Below are 24,465 nucleotides of genomic sequence, written 5' to 3'. Positions count from 1 at the left end.
TATTATGCCCCATAGTGGTTCCTGCACACAGTATTGTGTCTCATAGTTGCCCCTGCACACAGTATTATGCCCCATAGTGGCCCCTGCACACAGTATTATGCCCCATAGTGGCCCCTGCACACAGTATTATGCTCCATAGTGGCCCCTGCACACAGTATTATGCCCTATAGTGGCCCCTGCACACAGTATTATGTCCCATAGTGGCCCCTGAACACAGTATTATCCCCCATAGTGGCCCCTGCACACAGTATTATGTCCCATAGTGGCCCCTGCACACAGTATTATGTCCCATAGTGGCCCCTGCGCACAGTATTATCTCCCATAGTGGCCCCTGCACACAGTATTATCCCCCATAGTGGCCCCTGCACACAGTATGATGCCCCATAGTTGCCCCTGCACATAGTATTATCCCCCATAGTTGCCCCTGCACATAGTATTATCCCCCATAGTGGCCCCTGCACACAGTATTATGCCCCATAGTTGCCCCTGCACATAGTATTATGCCCCATAGTGGACCCTGCAGTATTATTCCCCATTGTGGACCACCCATGAACAATTATTATATTTTGGAGTCTTTTCAGACCCTAGAGTATAATGATGGGAGATCCAGGGGAGGATACAAACATAAAAAAAACGTCTTTGATCTTGAAGCAACTGACTCTAGAAATTTGTAGCAGTGAAGACTATTTGGCGACGTTCCGGACCGGCACAACCCCTTTATTTCCCGATAGGGAAAAGCAATGATTAGTTATTACAGCTGCTTGGGTTGAGTCCTTGCGTGATGTGAGGGCTCTACTAATACCTGCCAATGTTTCCTTTATCTTCTAAACTCTTATAAATCTGTTTTCCTTAGATTGGATTTACCAATAAAATAGTTGACACAAGAACAAGTGAGTCAGACTCTTTGTGTGTTAGTAGATGGTGGGGAAAGAAGAATGCGGAACATCTCTATCTATCAGTGTGTGAGTGTTATTCTACCATGCAGTTCCCCATGTCACACCATACATCAGCAGATCTCAACGGCAATGGCCTGTATACAATGTGGTCTGCGTTGGTGTATTTTCCACCAAATTTGTCAAATCAGGGCATGTATAAGTCTAATACTTCCATCCTATTATGTTACTCCACTTTTTAGGCTACTGGGATGAGCTTGTGATATTTTTGTAACTTTTTTATTTGATAAATCTGGAGTACAGTACAGTTTGATATTCTAACCATGAACACATCCCAAACCCACTTTGCAAAAAATGCTAAATGTTGGAGTTTTTTGTCAAAAAGTCACAAACTTCCTGTTTTGTAAATTTCTTATGCCACAATTCTGGAGTGCATGGATGGATAAATTCCCTCCCAATAACTTTTTGGTAAAAGGGTCCAGGGAAGGGGATCTGGACTCCAGCCATACAATCTCATCTGTGGGGTGATCCCGCACCAACAGTTCAATTTCCCTGAAGCTCCAGCACAGGAAAAATTAAAGGGGTTTTCTGGAAGTTACATATAGATTATCTAAGGATTGGTCATCGATGGTTAATGGATGACGATGGATGATGCTGGGAACATTGACCAGGGATAGGGAATGTACGGCTCTCCAGCTGTTGCAAAACTACAACTCCCAGCATGCATACTCATCCCTCCCAACTTTTGAAGAATGGAAAGAGGGACAAAATGTACGCGGCAAATTTAGCCCTGCCCACTTTTGTGTTGACTCTGCCCATTCTCATTAATTTTTCATGTGCCCGCACACAGTATAATCCTCCTACAGTCACCCGTAAATTATATGTTCCCCCTCTATCTCTCCCCCAGTTTCATATACACCCTTCATCTGCCTCCAGTTTCATGTCCCCCCTCCATCTCTGCCCCTAGATTCATGTCCCCTCCATCTCTGCCCCATAGTCATGTCCCCTCCATCTCTGCCCCCAGATTCATGTCCCTCCATCTCTGCCCCCAGATTCATGTCCCCTCCATCTCTGCCCCCAGATTCATGTCCCCTCCATCTCTGCCCCCAGATTCATGTCCCCACATCTCTGGCCCCAGATTCATGTCCCCCATCTCTGCCCCCAGATTCATGTCCCCCATCTCTGCCCACAGTTTCATGTCCCCCATCTCTGCCCCCAGATTCATGTCCCCTCCATCTCTGCTCCCAGATTCATGTCCCCCTTCCATCTCTGCCCACAGTTTCATGTCCCCCATCTCTGCCCCCAGATTCATGTCCCCACATCTCTGCCCACAGTTTCATGTCCCCCCATCTCTGCCCCCAGATTCATGTCCCCACATCTCTGCCCACAGTTTCATGTCCCCCCATCTCTGCCCCCAGATTCATGTCCCCTCCATCTCTGCTCCCAGATTCATGTCCCCCATCTCTGCCCCCAGAATCATGTCCCCCATCTCTTCCCCCAGATTCCTTTCCCCTCCATCTCTGCCCCCAGATTCATGTCCCCTCCACCTCTGCCCCCAGATTCATGTCCCCTCCATCTCTGCCCCCAGATTCATGTCCCCTCCTTCTCTGCCCCCAGATTCAAGTCCTCTCCATCCCTGCCCCCAGATTCATGTCCCCCCATCTCTGTCCCCAGATTCATGTCCCCCCATCTCTGCCCCCAGATTCATGTCCCTCCATCTCTGCCCCCAGTGTCATGCCGTCCCCTCCTTCATCTGCCCCTAGTTTCACGTTCCACCTCAGTGTACACAATACACTTACCTTCTCCTCGCTCCCCCGCCGCTCTCTCTCGCGCACAGTTGTAGACGCGAAGTGACGTCATCACATCGCGTCTACACAGCCATTAAGTGGTGTGCAGGGGCAAAGCAAGGAGCTGAACTGTGACAGATCTGAGTTGAAATCGGGACATACCTCCATCCAACCGGGACCGCGGGACACGTCACCGGAATCGTGAATGTCCCGCGGAAATCGGGAAGGTTGGGAGGTATGCATACTTTCTCTGCTGTTCTTGGAACTCCCATGGAAGTGAATGGAGCATGGTGGGAGTTGTAGTTTCACAGCGGCTGGAGGGCCTGGTATTCAGGGAAGAGGTAGCATTCACCCAAAAGCTGAAGTCTCTTCCAACAGCTTGTCGGTGAGGGTTCTGGGTGCCAAACCGCCACCCGTCTGATAATAAGGATAGGTCATTAAGATGTAACTCCCTCGAAACCACTTTAAAGCAAATCACTGCCATGATGGGAATGACTACCCTTTGTCCCGATCCCTGGGGTGGGATTTATGGGAATAGCTGAGCCATGCTTCAATACGCCCATCCCATAAATCCCATAGAGGAGGAGGAGAGCTATGGAAACAGTATAGCACAGATGAGCTACGGTATATCGTTTTTGTAGTTCCCATTCTAGTAGGAACATGATAGAGCAATTCGGTGCGCCAACAATTTTCCCTTGAAATCCGTAGGATGTGTGTAATGCATGGATGTACCGGATCGTCCAGCGTTGCGGAAATGCAGCATTTGTTGTTGCAGATTTTTTCGCTTTTTTGAGCCAAAGTTGGAAGTGAATTTAGAAAGGAAACATATAAGTACTTTTATTATATTTCCCATTCACTTTCAAACCATTCTAGATCTCGGCTCAAAAAACCACAGCAAAATCTGCAACAAAAAACTCAACGCGGGGCCTCAGAGATATCCTTTGAAACCGCTCTGTAACTCTATAATAGATTAAACTCCATGGACTATGATACTTCTAAGCCTCTGTTTAACTCTTGCACTGCTAGAATCCTTCTATAGATGACTTTATAATGTGCCAATCCCATGCCAGGATGGCTGCCAGCTCCTTTACCCTTCCAGCGACATACATTGTAAGTCTCTTAGTTGTAACAGTCTACGTCGCTGTCTCTGTGCGTGACTCTCATGGTCTTTGTGTGACCGTGGGTGTGGTGTCATTCTAGGTTGCAATGTAGTTGAATTTCCAGTTCTGTGTGAATTGGTAGAGGGGACAGGAGCGACAAGGAAACGAGACTGGTGTCGGGAGAAAGGACATACTGCATGGTTCTGGTAAGACCCTCATTGCTCATGTGATTTTCTATGTGTCTTGTTGGGGGGGACAAGGACATATTGTGCTATTTCTTAGCACCAGGATGAAATTTGATAGGTCTTTGGCTTCTCTTGTGAGAGATTCTTCTACATTGAAGTAATGGTGATATAAGTATTGCAATAGCCGTCACTTGTTCGTGCCTAAAATTCACCTTTTACAGGAGATTTGTAGAAGATTCAGATTTAACAAGGATCATCTGCAAAATTCAGGTCGCCCCGATATCTCACTACCCCATATCTCACTGGAACCTGGCGTATAGGATTTCCTTTCCTTGGTTTTAGCTGTATTGTATATGGGTTAGCTATATGTATATACGGAAGTATATTGACCTATGGGGATAGGATTTTGCCTCGCGTGTTGTACAATATACAGTGCAATGGATTCTCTTCTATGAGACTGCCCGAGATTGCTGTCTCATAGAATATTAATGTATAGATTACTGGGAAGAACCCATTACAGAAGTACAGAAGTAACAAAGGCTATGTGACTCTGGAGCCTCTGGAACCCCAAAGGACTCTACAATATAAGATGACACCAGTATTGATAAGATGTAATATCACAGATTTTACATGCAATATATAATGCTTTATATGGAAATCCTTGGCAAAGAATTTCTACATTACAGGCCCGGACTGTTAGACATGAAAGTCACACTTTTTATAGGTAATATTCTAGATTATATTAGGCTACGTTCACATCAAATTTCTACTACGGTGTACGGTACAAGGAAAGGATGTCAAAAAATCTGATCCAAATGGAGGCCATGGAAAGGGCATCAGTTTTACATAGACTTCAGTGTTAAAAAAAAAGTATATACTTCTCTGTTCTTATTGTTGATAGTATATGACTATGTAACGGGTGTCCTTTCCTATATACTTATATATATACTAGCCTCTGCCCCTAACTTCGTCTACGGGTTGTTGGCGTCGATGATCCGTCTATATTCAGCTCTCAAGCTGTCCTGCTGCTGAACTTCATCCTCACACCGTGCCTGTGATTGTTCCAGCAGCTGGGACGCCATATAATGAGCGTGTTGCTGGTGTTGATGATCCGCCTGCTCTGGCGTTTCAGCAGCTGTCAAGTTGTCCTGCCGCTGAATTTGTTCCTCACACCGTGCCTGTGATTGTACCGGCATCTCAGCAGCTCGCTGGGATGCCATATAATGCATGTATTGTTGGCGTCGATGATCCCCCTCAGCTCTGCTTTAGGACAACTCTGTGACTTCTGGCTACCTTCATAGCTCTCGTTGTTTGCGACAAATTAAAATTTCTTTTTCCCAGCATGTTTAAAATTAGCAAATGGCCAATGTGGATTAAAGAGGTTTGCCCATGTCAGTTTCTCAGCACTGCCTGGAGCAGATCAGATAATATGCAAATGCATGTACACAATCCACTGAGGGTTAGTTTTTTTTACACAGAGAGATAACAGACCTGGCTTTCTCAGAAGCTGAGATAAACTTCTGCAGGAGCAGTGTTATATAGTATGTGAACATAAATTCATAACAGTCGTGAAGCCATGTCATTTACTGGGATAAACAGTAGCCTATGTGTTAATCGAGGTTACATTCTATCTATGTGCCGAATTTAATTCAATCCGTTCAGCCATTTTTGCGTGATTGAGCAACAAACATCCAAACTTTCACATTTATAATATTATTTATTTATAATTATATATATATATATATATATATATATATATATATATATATATTTATTTATTTATTTATTATTAGAATATTAGTAGGAAGGATAGGATATTTACTACATAGTAAGACTAAAGCCAGGGCCCCACGAGCCGGAAACGCCGCAATATACACTCACAATATATATCACAATATACACACATAGGCAACACATATAGTCACAGGCTGCCCTGCATTGAACACCGAGTCGTTTTAAACACATTGGTGGACCCAGTGCAAAGGTTAGAAATACCTGACCCAAAGAAATTATAATGCCCCCTCAATGGCCCTCACACAGTATAATGACTCCCTAGTGGCTCTATACAATATGATGCCCCTCGGTGATCTATTACACCCATTACACAGTCAAATGCGGTTCTTTCTGCAGCGCTTTTAAGAGAAAGTTCACAGAGTTTTCCTCCGCGGACTTTCTCTTAACATTATATCTACAGGAAAGCCGCCGGCGTTTCCGTAGAAATGATTGACATGCTGCGATTTGCGTTTACGTCCCGTGGTGCCCCGGCCTTATAGTCTATGGGGTCCATGGGTTTCTGCGTGTAACCACTTTTTAAGCGAACAGGGTCTCCGTCTTTCAGGTCCCCATGCAGACCAGACCCAGGCCCATGTGAACCTAGCCAGCTTGTAGCCTGTGACTCTGCTGAAACAGCTCTCTATGTACACGATTGTGTAAAAGTTTTAGACATACCAAACATTGATGTGATTTAGATTTCTCTTTTCTTCATTTTGTTAATTGACAGAAATAAACTATTATGATACATTTTACTTATCTACCGCAGCACTTTACAAATCACAACAGTTGTATTACGAAAGCATTCTGTAGTTTGCAGCATTTATGCCCTACCTGCCTAAAACTTTTGCACATCAATGTACAGTATATTAACAGTCTATTGAGGAAGTCATTTGCAGGTAGTACGTCATACGAGACTAATGGTAATTTTCTGGCACAGTTAAGTCACCTTCCTGACCTGGCAATGCTGAGACGGCCACTTACAATCCTGAAGGAGCCTTCTTACATACTTTGACTGCCATGAAAAACAATATTGCTGTAGCAGCCATAGTGACGGATACACAGCCTGACACCTGTCAGGGCGGCTGCAGCAATAGTGCCAGTCATACAGCGCCTTCACGCCTGATCTAATGCTACTAGTTCTTGTTCTTTGTAGACCATACCTATAGCATAGATATAGTGTGTGTATGTATATATAAACTTATGTATGTCCCATTATTGAATACACTGTTGGCCAAAAGTATTGGCCCCCCTGCAATTCTGTCAGATAATACTCAGGTTCTTCCAGAAAATGATTACAAGCACAAACTCTTTGGTAATATCTTCATTTATTTTGCTTGCAATGAAAAAACACAAAAGAGAATGAAAAAAAAGTCAAATCATTGATCATTTTACACAAAACTCCAAAAATGGGCCGGACAGAAGTATTGGCCCCCTCAGCCTAATACTTGGTGGCACAACCTTTAGACACAATAACTGCGCACAACCACTTCCGGTAACCAGCAATGAGTTTCTTACAAGGCTCTGCTGGAATCTTAGACCATTCTTCTTTGGCAAACTGCTCGCGGTCCCCCCTGAGATGTGACGGGGGCCTTCTCCAAACTGCCATCAAGAGATCTCTCCTCCCCCACAGGTGTTCTATGGGATTCAGGGCTGGACTCATTGCTGCCACTTTACAAGTCTCCAGGGCTTTCTCTCACCACCATTTTCTAGTGCTGACCTGAAGTGTGTTTTGGGTCATTGTCCTGCTGGAAGAGCCCTGACCTCTGAGGGAGACCCAGCTTTCTCACACTGGGCCCTACATGATGCTGCACAATGTGTTGGTCGTCTTCAGACTTCATAATGCCATGCACACGGTCAAGCAGTCCAGTGCCAGAGGCAGCAAAGCAACCCCAAAACATCAGGGAACCTCCGCCATGTTTGACTGTAGGGAACCGGTAACGGCCTATTAAAAAAAACAAAAACGCAGTGGTAGCAGCTGTCGCCGGGCCCCCAAATGTCCCCGGCCCTGTGGCAGCTGCTATCACTGCTACCTCAGTAGCTACGTCACTGCATGGACCCCATTATAGTCTATGGGGTCTGCAGGTTTCCTAAGGTAACTGTTTTTTTTTTTTTATGTGGATTAGGTTTCAGATGTGAACTGGGCCTTAGCGTAAAAATTTCCTTCTCCACTTTTTAACAGACTGGAGAAGACACTGACTTTGGCTGCCTTCACACGGAGTTTACGCACCGCTCATTCTGACACGTAAACTGGTTCAGAGTGAGCGGCGTAAAACAGATCCCATTGACTTCAATGGGTGCCAGCTTACGCGCGCTACCCATTGAAATCAATGGGAGGCTTTTTTACCTATTGCTTTCAAAGTGATACACGCGTATGCCAGCACCCATTGAAGTCAATGGGATCTGTTTTACGCCGCTCACTCCGAATGAGTTTACGTGTCAGAATGAGCAGAGCGTAAACTCCATGTGAAGGCAGCCTTACTGTGACCTCAGGGCGTCTGCAGGGTTCAGGCAGGATTAGTCTGGTCAATATCTTTTCCATCACAGCCACACAAACATGTAGGAAATATCATCTGAGTTAGTCATTCGTGTCTTCTGTGCCACATCCATAACAGTTTAAAAGGCGAACCTCAGAGTTAGAACACATTCAGTGAATAATGGCCGTGTGATGTCCGTTTTTTTTTTAATGGACGTCACACTGCAGAATTTAATTCAGTGTCAGTGAATGGGGGCCATTCACATGAGCGTTAATTTGACGGTCCATCATGATCATGTCAGATTTTTGGCATACAATGTAATATATTGAGGATCTGTGATAACGACCGCCCATCGGGTACGAATCGACTGTGAAAAATGGACTTAATTCACGGCCATTATTTTGCACCCTGGTCAGGGCGGTTCACATCTGCACCTGGACTCCGCTTTCAGGTTTCCGTCTTCTGCCGAAAGAAGACGGAAACCCGGCAGACGGTGTCCGGCCGTGAGCGCCGAAACTGTTTTTTTAAAGAATACGTGTGTGCATGAAGCCCTAGACTGGTGGTCACAATCAGCTGCAAAATAAAAGCCTGGGTTCACACATTGGGCCTGCAGCTCATGGCGGACACACAGCTAGCAAGTAATCATTTCGGCCTGGTTCATATTTGCATTTGGGTTTCCTTTCGAGAAGTCCACTTGTGGACCCCCCCGAACGGAAACCTATACACATAAAAAAGCGGTTACCTGGGAAAACACGCAGACCCCATAGACTATAATAGGGTCCATGTGGTTTCCGCACAGAGAGAAAAGTCATGCAGGGTCCGCGTGTTTTCCCAGGTAACCGTTTTCTCTATGTGTATAGGTTTCTGTTCGGGGGGTCCCTAAGCAGACTCCTCGAATGGAAACCTGAACGCGGATGTGAACTGGACCTAACTTAAGTAAGTGGATTCCCACTCTTTAATTGTAATAGGGTTCTTATATATATGTATCCTGATCCCAGAAAGATCACTGTAAGCAATACCTTCAGAGTGCCCCTATAAACAGTACAGAGAGCCTCACTAAATAGCAGTACACTATCCCATGAACAATATTGTCATTATGATACCCTGTAAAGGACTCTGCCACACAATGGGCCTGCTAAACTGGGCCAACCAATGTTTTATTTTCTAAAGCAATTCTAAAAAATCCTGCTTAAGGCCGGGGCTCCACGTTGCGAAATAAACATATTTATTTTGCAGCAGCTCAATTATATCTACACAGGCGTTTTCTGTATAGGTATAATAAAGGCAGAAAGTCCGCAGAGGGGAAAAGTCAACTTATCTTATTATCAGGCCCTGTAAACTCATTGCGAGGATTCCAGGGGTGGAAGAAGGATGAGGGGACAAACTTGCCCCTGAACCACCCAGGTGCTGTAGTCGCTATTGAACACGGCATGTGGAGGGTCACTGGAGTATTTTCCTATATCAGCGGTTAGCCCTGGGTCAAGGCTGTGTAATACAACCGAGACTTGGAAATTATGCTGCAGACATAGCAGTAATAGTACAGCACGGAACAGGAAGGGGTTAACCTGGGTTTAGGAGTCCAGTAGGCGGGACTAACCAGTGATTGACAGCTATTTTTAAATTCGTACTCATACAAGGTGTAATGCCCAGTGGATGAGTCACCTAACTGGTTTAACTTTGGTCCACGTCTAAAAACATTGTCTAAGTAGACTCCCTGGTTGTCACCCATTAACCCCTATATGGCGTTTGCTACAGGGTGACCTACAAGTCACTACGTCTAATAGTAATCCTGATGTAGGTGACAATTGGCCTAATAGGCTAAGACACACTGATGCAAAGCACCAAAGGTACATGCACAAGAGATTCTGGGTACAGGCTGTAAATATAAAAAAGTTACAGGCGTCACAACATGGCGACACAAAAATGTTTTTCCAATTTGAAAAGTTTTTAATTTTTTAAAAGGTGTCAAAACGTTACCAACACTATATAAATTTGATATGGCCATGATCGTCCTAACCCACAGAATACAGGTAACATGTCATATTTACCACATAGCGAATGCCGTAAAAATTAAACCCATAAGAAATTAGCGCAACTGCATTTTTTCCCAATTCCACCTCATTCTGATTTTTCCCAGCTTCCCAGGACATTGTACAGGATATTAAATGAGGCCATTACAAAAGTACAAAAGTAAATAAGCCATCAAATGACTCTGAACTGAAAAAAATTATGGCTCTTGGAATGGGGGAGGGGGGACGGAAATGGAAAAACGAAAATTGAAGGGATTAACCAAATCTATGTTTGGACACTAAAGTGAGACTGTTGAAAACTGCTTATACAATGTATGATCTTATATCAGGGGCATCTACTGACATGTTTTTGGCACTTTTTGTATTTTGTAGTAATAAGAATACAAGGAAATCGGAGTCTAAGGGCTAGTTCACACGTGAACTGCCCGCTCGGGTTTTGACACCGAGAGAGACGTGGCGAGCCGCGTCTCTCTCTTGTCAAAACCCGCCTGCCGCGACCATCGCGGTCGCGGCTTTCCCCTCCGCTGTCGGCTCAAATGAATGAGCCGACATAGGAGGGTGCTGCCGGGGGCGGAAGCTGCGCGGCTTCCGCCTGAAGATAGGGCAGGTCGCTAGCGGAAAAAAAAAGCCTGGCGGTCTACATAGACCGCCATTGTAAAGGGGCGGATTTTGAAGCGAAATCCGCCCCTTTGCCCACGTGTGAACTAGCCCTAAGAATGAGAAAATATAATAAAGTATAAAGTACACTAAGCACAAAAGAATTCAGATGTACAGATACTAAAACTGTCGCTCCCATCGTGTACAGCGATACTTGAATGAGTGTTTTGTGTAACAATCCTACAGTAACATGATAAGCTTACAGCCGTGATATGTAGTTGAAGTTCCAGGGAAACATCTGAAAGAGTTACTAAGGCCTTATACACAGGGGCAGCATGGTGGTTCAGTGGTTAGCACTGCAGCCTTGCAGTGCTGGAGTCCTGGGTTCAAAAGCCACCAAAGACAACATCTGCAAGGAGTTTGTATGTTCTCCCTGTGTTTGCGTGGGTTTCCTCCCACACTCCAAAGACATACTGACAGGGAATGTAGATTGTGAGCCCTATATAGGACAGTGACTGTCAATGTCTGTAAAGCGCTGTGGAATATGATGGCGCTATATAAGTAAGCATAATAAATAATAATAAGATTCACATACCAGTATCATGCTTAAGTCAAAACCAGGAACTGGTTGAAAGCACAGAATGGGCGCAAGTCTTATCCTAATACCATATCTCTCCTTAGTCTTCCTTCAATGTTTTGTGACCATTCTCTGCAACAGTTTAATGTCCGTTGCTGTCATCCATGATGGAAGACAGCAACGGACATTAACATCAGTAGTGTGTACGCCCCTTAAAAATATCAAGTTATGGGAACTAGAACTTTTGGATGTTGATCCAGGGATTTAGTCCAATTGCCATACATGAAATTGGGAAATAAATTCATCTTCTGAAGGGGCAATTGGCGTCCACCTTATGGGAGGTTTTTGCCTCTGGATCATCCATCCATGTTTAGTGCCCGGGGAGTGTGGGTAGGTTCATACTGTAGGGGCCAATGCCTTTGCACTAGTCGCTTCTCTTTTTTGGGGTACATTAGCCAAAAGATTTTATGGAAGTATAGGGATGTCACCAAGAAGGACGACTTTGGTTGTCACAGGAAAAAGTAAACAAAAGGTTTATAGACAATAGCAATATGGAGGAGGAATGTCTAGAATTCCTGTAAAACCAGCACACAGCAGGGTGTGAGAGTCGTAGGACAGGCTGTGTATGTCATAAATGAAAGGGCAAACACACAGAAAAATGTTATGTAGAGAATGGTAACCCGTAACGTCATCGCAGCGCTTAGTACGGGAACCACCCATGTTATATAGCCACTAGGGATTTATCGGGTCACGTCTTAAAGCGGTGTCCCATTATTATATACACAGTCTTATATACACAGAGCATAGGTATACAGTAAACTAAAACCTCTTAGGAGCTTACTATCTATCCACAGTATAGGGGACACGTTGCAGATCGGTGGGGTGATCAGACAGAGGTGACCCCACTCCCCACATTTCAATGGGACCATTGGAGACCATCGGAGATAGCCAAAGTCCAGCACTCAACTGTATGGAAAAATGTAATGATATTTGGACTTTACACTGAAACTTACCAAATTCTCTGCTGTGCGAGCAGGACTAGGCCAGAGGGCTTTCGTATAAACTATAGTACAAAGTGACATAACTTGCTTTTATACAACGATCCATTCTTATTAAATAGGATTAGGGTGTATATATACAACTGGAAGAGCAATGCCTCTTCTATATACTAATATACTAGATTCCATGTACAATATTTAATAAACATACAACAGGTTTACTAGTCTGGAGTTACATATCGTCAGGGGCATTATTGCCCACCATTCTACCCAAGCAATTGCAGGGGCCCCCTGTTGGTCACATAACGAACTACAGTCTCTTTTTTTTTTTTAAATCTCCCGTTGCCTATTGGATTATTTCAATAGGTAACGGCCTAATATTTATTCTCACCCCTCTTCACTTCCCAGTGTGTTCCTACATATGACAACCTGACATCCATACCACATCTGTCTGCCTGGAACATCATGTGCAGCAGGTCCTCAAGCTGTTCCTGTAGTGCAAGGACCTTGTGGGGTTACTGGCAATTGTGGGGATCTCTATACATTTTGTGGGGACACTATTGGGTCATTATACTGTGTGGGGGCACTAATGTGTAGTATACTCTGTGTATTGATACGAGAGGAGCAGTAATAGGGGGCCCACAGCATAAAAATAACGGCAAAGTTAGAATTGGGCCCCATTTAAAAGGTCAGATCATGGTATATGAGGGGTTAAGCTGCTGCCTAGTGCAGCCTGTAATAGAAGTATATGGGGAGTCTTCAATAGGCTCCTCACTATCATGGCAGGGATCTCTTTCCGGTGGCCAACAAACCACCCCAAAATGGCGAAGGATAAGAATATTTCATGGTTAACAGAAAGGCGGCACCACTGTCATAGTCTTTTAACATCATAAAATAGCTGCTTGTGTTGTATGTAGGTGACAGGTGAAGTGTGTAGGTGTTAGAACAGATATTACTGTGATCTCAACTGCTGCAAAGCAAAAACTTATCTACACTAACGTATTAAATATATATAATAAATTACAATAAATTCTCTCCTTACGTATAACCTAAATCACTGGTAGACCTGGGTTCCTTGGGCCACCAGAGGAAATTATTCTGAAAAGACCCCAGAGTATAATAATAGCAGTGGTTGGGGATCGTGGCCTGGGCCTGCTCACGGCCGCCCCTCGCGTCCTATACCATGAGCAGGCCCGGGGAGGTAGGTTCTGCAGGGTGCATGGGGGGCCTAAGTGAAGCAGTGTAGCTTGGCACTAGGGAAGCAGCCATTGAGATTATTGGAAGGCTAGAGACAGGTTGCAAAGATCCAGAGTGCATAGTGGTGCTGCCCAATTGGGCCTGGTTGATTACCACCCAGAGAGAAGCCAGTGGACTTAGAGACTGAGACTTTGCAAGCCATTGCCGGGCCAATGTGGACAGTGGAAATCGAGAATTGGAGAGACCATTGAAAAGTGCCCTAAGGAATAGTGAGAGGCCTGTTCATCCAAGCCATGTACAACGAGTGCACTGGATGGGCTGATAGAGACAGAAATCAGGTTATAGGGTGCTTGAGATATAAATCCAAGTATAAGTGAGTCATCCCGTCTCCTGTGTAACAAAGGGAAGGGTCAAATGTTATGCTGGGTTTCTGCAAGCAAATGATGAGATAGAAAGTTACAACTTTATTACTGCTCTTACCAGTTAAATTGGGTGGTTCTTTAACCCCTTATCTGTACGTCATTGGTTACAGAGGCGGTGCCAGCTGTATTATAGAACTGGTCCCATTCTCCCTTTAGATGTAGAGTTTTAAAATTAATATTACAAAAACACAAAACATATAAAAATTCTAATGATCTTTCCCTTTTCTTTGATTACATAAATATAAACATGACAGGTATCTCCACGTCCAAAATCCTCTGTATTACTAAAACATACAAGCCATTCTCCGATTCTTTGAAGAAACAAACCTGAAATGGCCAAATCAGAGGTCCTCAAACTTTTTAAACAGGGGGCCAGTTCACTATCCCTCAGACCACTGGAGAGCCAAAATATAGTTTAAAAAAATTATGAACAAATTCCTCCCCATACAGTATTAAATGCTCCACAGTAGCCCCCCCCCACACACACAGTATTAAATGTTCCACAGTAGCCCCCCTCCACACACAGTATTAAATGCTCCACAGTAGCCCCCTTCACACACACAGTATTAAATGCTCCACAGTAGCCCCCCTCCACACACAGTATTAAATGCTCCACAGTAGCCCCCTCCCCACACAGTATTAAATGCTCCACAGTAGCCCCCTCCACACACAGTATTAAATGCTCCACAGTAGCCCCCCTCCACACACAGTATTAAATGCTCCACAGTAGCCCCCTCCACACACAGTATTAAATGCTCCACAGTATCCCCCTCCACACACAGTATTAAATGCTCCACAGTAGCCCCCTCCCCACACAGTATTAAATGCTCCACAGTAGCCCCCTCCACACACAGTATTAGATGCTCCACAGTAGCCCCCTCCGCACACAGTATTAAATGGTCCACAGTAGCCCCCCTCCACACACAGTATTAAATGCTCCGCAGTAGCCCCCTCCCCACACAGTATTAAATGCTCCACAGTAGCCCCCCTCCTCACACACACACACATATACAGTAAACTAAAACACAATACTTACAAACACAATACTTACCTGAAGTCCCATGAAGAACCGCCAGGCGTCCTCCTCCTTCAAACAGCAGGTGCTGATAACTTACGTCATTGCGCCTGCACTGCAGCAGAGGTCACACTCTGCAGTCAGCGCAGCCACACTGTATGTGCATTTGCACATACAGCTGAAATAAGAGATTGCTCACTAACAGGGAATCCTATACTGGATTCCCCGTTAGTGAGTGATCCGGGCGACGTCCATCACGACCCTAGGAGCTTCATTATAGGTGTGTCCCTTCCGGCGGGCCAGAAAAATGTGGGCTGTGGGACGTAGTTTGAGGACCACTGGGCCAAATCGTCATTTTTTTCACTACTTTACCTCCTAAATAAAATGAAATAGAAAGTGATTAAAATGTTAGATATTCTCCAAAATGGTTTCAATAAATACTATATCTTGTTCATGCAAAAATGTGGTGTCAGGTGCAAATGATGGCACGGGAGACAAGATGGCATTCGATTGAGGCGGAGCTCGCAGCTCAGTTTTCTTTGGTACCAGTGCTCCTCCCATTCAACCCAGGTGTTTTTTTAATCAGCAGGAGACTGCATAAGGAAGTCTTCTACTAACCTTTAGTCCTCTAACTAAGGCCATATGGTAAGGTGAACTTTTTGGGATCTGTTGCATGGTATCTGTCATTGCTGTGGTGGTGTCCCTCTGGGGTCGTGTGGCCCAGTAAGGGTGGTCTTGGGCTGCTGGGCCGCGCTCTCTGTGGGTGCTGCATTGCGGTGATGGTGGTCGCACCCAGTAGAGTATGGACCCATCATACTGACGTCGCCGTGAAGTGGCTAATGGAATCGTACACCTAGCTCAATATGTATACTTGTGTCATTTTTGTAGATTTTGTATAATATTAGTAGGTACAGTCCATATTTTTCCTTCTTTCTTTGTAAATTGTTGCATAGATGTATATTAGAATGAAACCAGTGAAGAAGCAGCAGAGCCTTGGAATATATTGTTATTGACATTATGGGATGAAGTAGGGGCTGGAGCCATTCTCTGTTCCTGCCTTTCATCTAGTCAGGAAGTGATTTCCTTCCTTTCTCCCAGTACACACTGATTACTTCACATCTCAGCTTGCACAGAATTTGGAGAAGACGTCTTGTGAGATTGCTGCTGCTCCTGGGATACGACGTACGAGCTGCCTTTAAGTATATTGACTTTTTGTTAGGGGATCTTATAGCAATAAGTTCTAACTATGCAAAATTTTATTCCAGGCCGTGCACATTGGAAGGGGAATTTTTCCTCTATCCAATCACAACAATGGCTAAAATCTCGAATACAACTCTCGCTCCGGTTACCAAAACCAACACCACCGCCACTGCCACCGGCTCCGTCATAGTGTCCTGGATTGACAGCGTTCTGAACCGAATTCCATGTGAGTGTTACAGATCAGATGGATCATTAATATTCATGTGAAGCTATTTCCACTCATCTCAACTCAGGCCCCACGTACTGGGCTATGGGAAAAGCCATGGTGGAAATAGATTGAGGTTTTTCCTGCAGCCCTTTTGTTCAATGCTTTCGGTATTGGGGAGCCCCTCGAACGGAATACCGAACACAGATGTGAACTGGGTCTAACATGTCTGTGTATAGCCTATTAATTTAAAGTGATTTTCCAGGACCTACATGTTGATGACCTATCCTTAGGATAGGTTATCAAGATCTGATTGCCAGGGGTCCAACACCCAGGACACCCACAGATCAGCTGCTTGAAGACTTCCCATTTATTTCCCATATGACGAATCACCTTCATGCCTCAATTTCATGGCTTTCTTTCCAGTACCTCGATGGGCCGTCTACACATTGTTTGCCGTCGGAGCCTTTCTGATCGTTCTGATAATAATTTGCTGTTGCTGTTGCTGCTGTAAGCGGAAGAAAAAGAATAAAAAAGATAATGAAAAAATCAAACTTGGGAAGATTCCGAACAAGCTGACTACGACTTTGGTAAGCTCAGAGCTGTGTATTCTGTATATTAGTGATTCATGGAAAGACTAGGCAGACGGATAGATGGCGAGATAGATAGATAGATGGCGAAGTAGATAGATGGCGAAGTAGATAGACAGATGGCGAGGTAGACGGATGGTGAAAGATTGGATGGATAGATGGTGAGATCGATGGCGAGGTAGATGGATGGTCAAAGGATGGATGTATAGATGGCGAGATAGATGGATGGTGGAAGGATGGATGGATGGGTAGATGGTGAGATAGATAGCAAGGTAGATGGATAGATGGATGGTCAAAGGATGGATGTATAGATGGCGAGATAGATGGATGGTGGAAGCATGGATGGATGGATAGATGGTGAGATAGATAGCGAGGTAGATGGCAAGATAGATGGATAGATGGCAAGATAGATGGTGAGTTAGATGGAAGGATGGATGGATGGATGGATAGATGGTGAGATAGATAGCGAGGTAGATGGCAAGATAGATAGATGGATGGATAGATGGATGGATGGATAGATGGCGAGATAGATGGATAGATGGATGGTGGAAGGTTTGATGGATAGACAGCGAGATAGATGTGAGATAGATGGCGAGGTAGATGGATAGATGGATGGTGGAAGGTTGGATGGATAGATGGCAAGATAGATATGTCAAACCTAGAATGACTCACCCAGATCTCTCCTTAATAATGTTCAGTTATCTGGACTTTGGAGCCATGTATGGACCCATAGACCCATGTATCATCCTAATGGTGGCAGCATATTCTCCACTAGGACAGGGCAATAAATGCCTACAGTGTCCGCACATTTATTATGACCTGGTTCCTGGTTCCATAATTAGTTTGTGCGCATAATACCAAGGTTGCAATTCTATTACTGAGCAATAAACCATTAAATAGCCGTAGCCAGTGGAACGCCCCCTAGTGGTTATCTATTTTTTTTTGTTACCAAATAATACCTCAGTGTTAGCGACATTCTAAATCATTATCCTAACAAGTTTTCTTTTTATATTATTTCAATATCATATTTGTCACAAAAGGTATAAAATATGTTCATATTATATCTTGTTATTTCGTCACATTCCAGGTACAGCCGGATATAGAAGGACTACAGAAGTCACAGGAGAATGAATACCGTGGGAAACTGCAGTATTCTGTGGAGTATGACTATCAGACGGAGGAGGTATTAACAACTATGACAAAAGTATCAAATTATGCTTAATATTGAAGAGTGAATTCTATTTCTTTATTATGGGTTGTGGTATATGACTTTAGTATGGTGGCTGTCAGCCTTACAATTATTGCGTAGCACTGCGAGTATAAAAAAGGTTTCCTACCCCTGTTGTAGGGTAACCAATAAGGGGGCAATGTGTTTTACTAACACGATGGTCCCTTTGTTCAGTGGTAGATGTCAAAGGTGGAACTCCAACCAATCATTAAGCCATAGAATATCCTATTAATATGTGGGTCCCTGCTGGTCTCTACTTCTCACAGACTAAGTGGGCATTTCCAGGGTTTGGAGACAGGATCAGGAAGAAGAGACCAGCAGGGACCTGAGGATGTACGTTACAGTTAATTCTTTTTTTTTTTTTTTCCAAGTGAAAATATTCACAGAATGTGTAATATATATTCCCCACTTTGGAACTTCCTTGTTCTTGAACCTGCTTACAGGTAGATCATGGTGTTGCAGTTGTTTATAGTCTTCTTGACAAGCAAATGCATAACTAGGAATCGCCCGAAGATGAACATTTGACACAGGGAACCCCTTTCCTGACCACCCTCAACCCCACCCCACACAAACCCCATTTCTACACACCCTATTATGCCCCATAGTGGCCCCTGCACACAATATTATGCCCCATAGTGGTCCCTTCGCACAGTATTATGCAACATTATGGGCCACCCATGAATGATTATTATACTCTGGGGTCTTTTCAGAAAAAACACTGTTACTTACCTCTCACTGGCTTTGGCGCACTCCCTGCAGATCTCTTCAATGTTGGACCTGACATCACCTGACCCAGGCTGGCGTTGCAACACATAATGATGCTGTCCTGGGCCACGTGACCTCTGTGACATCACCAAACAGGCCCAAAGCTTGCTGGAGCACAGGAGAGGTAAGTAAATAGTGTTTTTTTTTTTGTTTGTCACCTACCCTGGTCCAATGACCAATGTCTAAAAAGACCCCAGAGTATAATGCTAGCAGTGTGTGTTGGGGTTCACAGGCCGGTGGCCTTAGTTACTGATCCCCGTTCCTCTGCTTCCTGTGAGCAAGAGTGGGGATTGGTATATAAATAGGGCCCATTACCTGCTGGGGTTACTCCAGGGGTGCCATTCCAATGAGTAATATACATATATAGGAGACTTCTACTGTATATAGGACTGCTTTAGAAATAGAGAAATGTAATGCTCTTCCCTGGATTGATGTGAGTACTCATCTCAGTCGCACTGTCCCAGGTAATGGTGGATCTTCATATGATGCTTCTCATTACAGATGACCGTGGGAGTCAAGCAAGCTGCTAACCTGAAGGCTATGGACAGCGGAGGAACATCAGACCCCTATGTCATAGTCTACCTCACCAACGATAAACGAAAGAAACATGAGACCAAGATGTATCGCAAAACACTGAACCCTACTTTCAATGAATCCTTCAACTTCAAGGTATGCCTACATAAAACACGGGAAAATGTTCAAAGACTGTAAAGAATTTGGGCCTTGGGCTTTGGGGCAAATGCTAGAAAGTGGGACTGCCTTTGGCTGTGTCATACATAATAAGTGGAATTTGCAGGTACATACACATTAGATCTTTATCCGATCCTGAGAAATTTTGTTATGTTTAGTCTATTGAGTTTGGTTTCCTTCTATGCATGGAGTAATATATACAGGCAGGGGATAGGTGATGACTATGGGAAAGCCCCGCTAAGACAAATGCTGCCGGGAATCTGGTCCATAGCAAGGAAACTGCAATATGTTTGACAACATTCTTGACACCTGGACATACTTTTCAAGTTTGATAACTATGTACATGTCAACTTTACGGTCTTATTCACATGATGAATATGCCCGGAAACTATTTTTATCAGCTCAGTCAGTAATATTGTAATATCCTTTTGGATCTTGGTAGGGGAGAGAATTTGTAGAAAGCCAATCTCATATATATATAAAAATCTAATTTCTGTCTGCCTGTCCGTCTGTTCTCTATGCGTAACCAAATGACTGGACCGATCGTCACCAAATTTGGCACACAGATACATCAGGTGCCCAGGTAGGTTTTAGAACGGGCCTCAACTCTCTCGGACATACCGTTCCTGTGATACAGCATTTCCAAAAGAGTGACCTGCATTAGCCAATACAAGCCTGCGAGTCTTTCACTCAACTGCCATGCACACAGTCACTCCACATGCACACAGAATTACTCCAGGTGTATCCAACACTGATAGACAACCATTACACAGCTCAGCAAATAATATCACACGTCGGAGGATTAGATACACAGCTCAGCACACAGTATCACACGTTGGAAGATTAGATACACAGATCAGCACACAGTATCATGTCCAAATTTGCAAAAAGTGTGTCCAGCAAATGAATGTATATATATTTACTTCATATTCCAATAAAACAGAAACATCTTACATGTTCCAGGAGCAAGACAAAAAGAAGATACCACAGCTTACACGTTTCGGGACATGTTGTTGCGTCCCTTACTCATAGCATTGCGAATTTGGATATTATTGGACTTGTACAGTCTCTGGCTTGTCCTGTGCAAACCATACAAATCCACATTGGAGCTAGATGCAGCATTTTTTATTTGCATGATTACACAGTATCATATGTCGGAGGATTATATACACATCACACATCGGAGGATTAGACACACAGCTCAGCACACAGTATCACTTGTTGGAGGATTATATACACCTTTCAGAACACAGTATCACACGTCGGAGGATTAGATACACAGATAGGGAAATTGGTGCATCTCCTTCAGATTCTGTGGTATTGGAGGCCCCTTTAGTTGACCTAGATCAATCAGGACAGTTTTCCATTTCAATTGCGTTGTTCCGCACGACAGGTACCGATTTCAACTCTATCTGCATCCATGTACTGCATTGTACATTCTGTACTCCACACTGACAGCCATTAATGTGTTCTTTACTCCAGCTCCTGAAGTCAGAAATAGATGACACAATGGCTGTGATGCAAGTCTATGACTTTAATCGTTTCTCAAAGCATGATGTTATTGGTGAAGTGAGGCTGACTTTGCGGGATATGAATCTACAGCATGTCATTGAGGAGTGGCAAGATCTGAGTCCTGCATTAACCAATGAGGTAAGAGAGCAAATATTATAATATCACTACTGCCAAACACCAGTGGTATGGTAACATGGCTGTGAAGTCTTCTGGTGCCCCAAGGCCACTGTGTCCTGCTACATAAGAGTATAGGGGGCCTGTAAATACAGTGTTACAAGAAAATGTCGGCAGAAGGGCATACCTTCCGATGACCGGGACTGCGGGAGACGACCCTGAATCTGGGACTGTCCCGCACAATCCGGGACGGTTGGGGTATTATTGGCGTATTAGTTGTATTGCATTTTTCTAGTATATATTATTCATATGTCTTCACAGCAAGAAAGGCTTGGAGAAATCTGCTTCTCACTAAAATACATCCCTGTGACTTCAAAGCTAATAGTAGTCATCCTTGAGGCCAGGAAGCTTAAGAAAATGGACAACGATGGATTTTCAGGTAACGTAGTTGCAAATGGAGAGAGATTGGTTGTATCAATTTAAGCTAGTCTTACACATTACTGCCACAATCGGTATGACCGATATGGATTCCTGCAAATCCTGATAAATTTCATTAAATTTCATATTTATAATTTCACTTATTATGGGGTCCGTCAGCTTTCCTCCAGAGTCCCAATGGTTTTGATCTTTATCCTTATAGACCCATATGTGAAGGTGCAGCTCGCTCTGAAGAAGAAGAAGTGGAAGCGTAAGAAGACAGGAGTGAAGAAGAACACGCTAAACCCGTACTTTAATGAAGAATTTAGCTTTGATGTGACCTTGGAGCAAATTCAGGTGTGATATCAAAAAACTATATAAGGTGTACCAGTAGTTTTAGGTACTATAAGGCTTGTATAGTGCATTTTCACAAGTTTTCCCCAGCTAGTGGGTAGACACTATGTACTAGGGGGTCAATTACTGTACAGGAGGGGGAGACGGTGGAAGCACGGCCCATGCACGGGCGGGACATCGTGTTCCCTTGTGTGCGGCCGTGCTTTTAAATCATGGCAGGTCGGTTGCAGCACGGTCGTCTGCAACCGCGTAACAAACCATGAATGTTCTACTAGGAATTCTGGCAAAGGAATATGCCATATAAGTTCTCTTCAATTCAAAAAGAGGTGAGTTTTCCTTTTCCCATCACTAAGAACCTACTTTTATCGAGTTGTGGTCTTTTGACAATATTGAGTATGTCAAGGAATATAGAAATGTATATCTCTACACCAGCATGGGTCCTGTCTTTTTAAATGAATCTTATCAGCTTTTATGAAAAGACGTCTTAGGCCTGACTTGGGGCTATTGTCGGCATATATCTTGATTTTTGGAAAGCGTTTGGTACTGTACCACTTAAAAGGTTGATACAGTACAAACAATGAGACTGTGCGGACTGAAGGAAACTGGAAGACACTGGAGTGTGGCAGAGGCAAAGTCAGTGGACAAGTCGAAATCAAGGCAGGTGGAGTCTGTTTGTCACAGATTTCAGGCAGAGGTCAGGGCTGGTGGCACAGGGTCTATACAGTTATGAGGCAGAGGAATGGGTTGAGATACATACAGGGGTGAACCTGCCCCTTTCGCCGCCCGAGGCAAACAACAGAAAGCCGCCCCATCCCCCGGGAGGAGGGGGCGGAGTGGAGGGGGTGTGGTGGAGTGAAGGGGGCGGTGCAAAAGCAAAGGGGGCGGGGCTTAGAGGACCTGCTCTCTGCCTGAGCATGAGGGGCGGCCGCTGGAGCAGCGCTGCTCCAGTGGCCTCCCCAATCCACCGCTCGGTGCTAATCCAGTCCAGGACAGCTTGTCCTGGACTGGCTTAGGTAAGTAAAAATGCCGCCCTCCCTGGGGCCCTGGCATAGCGCCGCCTGAAGCGGTCGCTTCAGGTCGCCTCATGGGAGGTGCGGCGCTGGATACGTAAACAGTATTGGGCAGTGTAGTTGTGAATCCAGCAATACAGGAGCCTTCCTCTTCCTCCTGTCACCTTCCCTCTTCATAGTTACTGGGAAGCATGGAATCTGATCCTTAGGTGAAGTGAACAGTTTAGGAGAACAGTTTAGGAGAAGGAATTGAACCTGATAAATGGACACAGAAGCATTTTATCTAATAATATATAATACATTTCCTTATGCTCATTGGTACTATTGATTTCTGCAAAGTCTGTTAACTGTATAGTGTCTATGCTAGATCTGATTTGGAGGTTCTTTAAGGACAAATCTCCCATCATGGACAATTAGTTGACCACATGGTTAATTCTAATTTTTTTCCTTTTTTTCCTTTAGCATGTGGATCTTATCATCTCTGTGTGGGACCATGATAAAGTCAATAAGAATAAACAGATCGGAAAAATATTTCTTAGCTGTCGATCTTCAGGAAATGGTTTAAGACACTGGTCAGACATGCTTGCACACCCACGAAGACCAATAGCTCAGTGGCATAATCTGCAGCCAGCAGAAGAAGTGGATAAGATCCTTGACCTGAAAACTACTTTAAAACTACCTCGGCCTAAAAGATAGGTGATAGGGATTGGACTTTTAAGGTCCATAGATTTCCCCATGGCTGGGAAAATTGGAGGTTCCTACTATCTATCCACGACGCACACGGTGGTTACTCAAGTGGCCTACTCCTCATCTGATATGATCTATGTATTGTGAATCCATAAACTATATATATCTGTAAATCCGTTACATATCATCCTCCTACATTATATATTCGAAGATTGAGAAAAGTAGAAGTGTAGAAATGGCCACCACATGCTTGACATTTATTGGAGCCAAAAGCTTTACAAGGTTGAATTCAATGAGAGGTCTAACCTGCGGGTACAGCAGTACCACAAAGAGGTGTGGTGCCCAATCAATGGGTTATCTGTGAGATACAGGTCAGGCCAGGTCAGGTCTTCCATCATTTTGTAGATACTCTTCACAATGGAGCCTGAACATAGGAATCCCTTCAATTGCTGCCTAAAAATTATTGGCCGGTTAGATGGGGTGGCCAATTAGATGGGGTGGCCAGATAGATGGGGTGGCCAATTAGATGGGGTGGATCTTAGAAAATGGGTGGGGTTTATCAATCTTTTGTCCTACTTCAGATCAGACACAACAAATAGCCTCCTGCTCGAGAGACTAAGGATCATGAAGAGGAAGAAGGACCAT

General features: G+C 44.2%; 1 protein-coding gene across 1 annotated transcript; it reads left to right on the top strand.

Moving 5' to 3' along the window:
* Positions 1–3,923: 3,923 nt before the first annotated feature.
* SYT8 (synaptotagmin 8) lies at positions 3,924–24,147 on the top strand. The gene is made up of 9 exons (XM_075281402.1): positions 3,924–3,986; positions 16,314–16,474; positions 16,880–17,043; positions 18,131–18,226; positions 19,538–19,705; positions 21,209–21,376; positions 21,674–21,791; positions 21,993–22,126; positions 23,596–24,147. Exons 2-9 carry the CDS (start codon positions 16,360–16,362, stop codon positions 23,827–23,829), a joined length of 1,197 nt encoding a protein of 398 aa, XP_075137503.1. The 5' UTR covers positions 3,924–3,986; positions 16,314–16,359; the 3' UTR covers positions 23,830–24,147.
* The last annotated feature ends 318 nt before the right edge of the window (positions 24,148–24,465 follow it).

This window comes from Leptodactylus fuscus, chromosome 7 (genome assembly GCF_031893055.1).
Source record: "Leptodactylus fuscus isolate aLepFus1 chromosome 7, aLepFus1.hap2, whole genome shotgun sequence".
NCBI classification, from domain to species: Eukaryota; Metazoa; Chordata; class Amphibia; order Anura; family Leptodactylidae; genus Leptodactylus; species Leptodactylus fuscus.
The sequence above is the reverse complement of the archived record's forward strand: the minus strand, read 5'-3'. Positions and strand labels throughout refer to the sequence as shown.

Excerpts from the sequence above, each read along its gene's own strand:
- SYT8 (XM_075281402.1), top strand. The coding sequence starts at position 16,360 with ATGGCTAAAATCTCGAATACAACTCTCGCTCCGGTTACCAAAACCAAC. Across the intron at positions 21,792-21,992 it reads GGACAACGATGGATTTTCAG|ACCCATATGTGAAGGTGCAG; the intron begins GTAACGTAGTTG and ends TTATCCTTATAG. Across the intron at positions 22,127-23,595 it reads TGACCTTGGAGCAAATTCAG|CATGTGGATCTTATCATCTC; the intron begins GTGTGATATCAA and ends TTTTTCCTTTAG.